A 3,051-nucleotide genomic window follows, 5' to 3' on the forward strand; every position below is an offset into this window, starting at 1 on the left:
GCCGTTCCCGGACAATTGCTTCGACGTGGTGGTGTCTGGCGCGTTTGTGCACACGGTCGGGAAGGAGCACGGTGTGAAGACGGCGGAGGCTGCGGCGGAGAGGATGAGAGCGGTGGCAGAGATGGTGAGGGTATTGAAGCCTGGTGGGATGGGGGTTGTGTGGGACCTGGTGCACGTGCCGGAGTATGTAGCCAGACTCCATGAGATGAAGATGGAGGATGTTAGGGTTTCGGAGCGCGTGACGGCGTTCATGGTCAGCAGCCACATAGTCACTTTCCGGAAACCCAGCCACCACGTTCAGGGCCTTGCCGCCGATGAGGTTCGCCTGGATTGGAGATTATGCTAATGTGGCATGCTGATGTGTCACAATCGATTCTTAAAATAGAATTTTAATGGGTTGATCCGGTTTAAATCGAATACAATCCAATCAAATCAAATTACTGGATGGACTTCAGAGTTCAGACCCTGCTAATTTACATCATATACATAGATAAAAAATTATATATATTTAAACATTTTACACTAAGGAGTGTATTTCCTTTTCTTTTTTTTTTTTTTACCATATATATATATTTTTCCAATTGTTGAGTTTTGGTGGGTATGTGAAGGTGGCTGGCGAGGCGAAGTCGAACCAGATATGGTATTGTTTGGAAATTAAATGGAGTTAGTAGTCATAGTCTATTAGGGGGAAGGTAGAGAGATATGTAATAATTTGGGAAGTTACTTTGATATTTTGTCATATTTGGTAAATGATGGAAATGGTGACTGATTTTTGTAAAGTTACTTGCAAATATATGATGTTGATTTTTATCAACAGCAATGAAATATATGGCATATGATGTAGTTTATGGTAGTATTTCTGTATTTGATTTGTTTATTACTATGTTAGTGAAATTTGATTTGTGAAGGTAGATGCAATAATTTATTTCTCAGTTAGAAAAGCACAATTTGTTAAGAGTGTTAGTGCAAATTTGATGATTCTAGATTTGAAGTTATTGAAGTTGGTAAATCTTTTTGATGTTTTCAAGTTTAACATATTTAGTAAGTAGTAAAACTCAAAGGTGTTTGTTTTGTGGTGTATTTCTCAGTTTTTGATACAAGTGAAAAGTTTTTTGACCAAATTGACAATGGGATTTATTAATGAGTATTAATAAATCACTACAAGGGAAAAAAAGCCTTTGATTGTGGTTGAATTGTAGGAGATCAAATTTGATTAGTTGCTTTCCGTTTGAATGTTTAGTCTCACTAAGGTGTCACTGTCTTTTCTTTATTTCTTTAGTGATGCAAGTTTCTTCCCTCCATGTGATGCTGGACTAAATTGAAAAAAGTTGAAATAAACAGGATTGAATAGATGGATGGAAAAACAAAAGTAGGTGGTTAGTGATATTTCTTTCTTTTCCAGTACAGTTCCAACTTAGTGCGTGGACGGAGGTTGTGAGAGAGGGATTTGATATGATGGAGTGTAACTTGTTATTTGTTGGAGAGTCATAATCCTGTGAATTTATATGGTGAAGCATCTAACAAATGTTCTTCAAGAATTTGTTTGTTGCAACTGTGAGTTTGTTAGTAGTTGGCTGTGTTATTAGCTATGGCCTAATTACTAAACACAAAATAAAAAAGATTTTTCCTATAATTTAACTATATAGTCTTAGTTATCTTGGGTAGATAACATTTTAGTCTCAATATTCGATTTCATATATAAGATAAAATAGCTCATAATTTTTTTTAAAAAAAAATAGTATTATAATAATAACAAATTTGTTTCCAATATTTTCTTTTTTAAATTGTTGGATTAGCTTTTATGTACAAAATCATATTTTAGTAAATAATTAACATATCTTTTTACCTAATATTAAATTAGAAGTCTACTACCTTATTTTAAAATTGTTTTCTTCTATTGCAGTCTTAAAAATGCTTAGTAATGACTACATATACATGTGTCAAAACTGGACCTTTGATTGAGGGAGAAAAAAAACAAGAGATTAAATTCACTCTTCTAAATATTTTGTACAATGAATAATAAATCTATGTAACTAACATACCCCCTTCTTCAAAGTTACTTGTATTGTTTCATACGTAATTCAATAATTGTAGCAGTTAATTGAGCAATTTACTTAAACATGAGCTCATGGCTGTGAGGATGTCACTTTAAATAAGAAATTGCTTGAAATGTACTTGTTTGGCAAATTATGCTAACATGGATAATGGATTCATAACTGATTTCTTAGGTTCTTTTCATCTCAAAGCATTAGTTTACTTTGTTTTTGTTTTATATTGTTGCTTTGTTACATATTCAATGTTTGCTAGCTTCTTGCTTTCAACCTCACTGAGTAGGAACATTAGATATAATTTTTATATCATTTCCAAAAAAATATAAAATAAAATAAAATAAAATAAAATATAAATAATATTATTAATAATAAATAAATTATAAAATTATTAATTATAGTAACAGGAGGACCACATGGTGCATGTGCAATTGATGAGTTCTAATCCTGACACAAGAAGAGTATTGGGCCATCCATCAATACATGCTCTATTCCAAAATCAAAGCCTTGCTTTCCTTTGTTAGGTTCAATCAATGTGGATATATATCTCTTTTTTTTTTCTTTCTGTCAGATGATAAACATGTTCATGATTTATCTATATCTTAAAAAGTTATAAGATCCCTCATTGTAAATAAAATGGAGAAAATTGAGGGTTAACATTTTTTGGTTAAAACGTTTAATTGGTGTTGATTCGAATATAAGATAATAGAATTTTGTTAGGTAGATAATAATTTTTGTAAATAATGTAAATAATAGACTCTAGAATTAATCTAATAAAGTAAAAAAATATTCCATCTTCAAATTACTTTTTAAACATTAACATTAGAATAATCATCTGTACATCTGGTGAATTGAACATCTAGCTATTGTTAACTATGTATGAATAAATTGAATCAAAAGAAATAACAATCTAATTAAAAATAATAAACATAATCATCTGTATATTTATTAAATTGAACATCTGTCATATCTATTATTCATATTATTTAATATTCTCATTATT

General features: G+C 30.9%; 1 protein-coding gene across 1 annotated transcript in view; it reads left to right on the forward strand.

Annotated features, from left to right (window-relative positions):
• LOC107614214 overlaps positions 1-856 on the forward strand; it is a gene marked incomplete in the record, with an annotated part of 1,116 nt that extends 260 nt beyond the window's left edge. Inside the window, 1 exon segment of the mRNA XM_016316444.2 lies at positions 1-856. Within this exon segment, the coding sequence (XP_016171930.2) occupies positions 1-346 (346 nt within the window).

This window comes from Arachis ipaensis, chromosome B08 (assembly GCF_000816755.2).
Source record: "Arachis ipaensis cultivar K30076 chromosome B08, Araip1.1, whole genome shotgun sequence".
In the NCBI taxonomy this organism is placed as follows: Eukaryota; Viridiplantae; Streptophyta; class Magnoliopsida; order Fabales; family Fabaceae; genus Arachis; species Arachis ipaensis.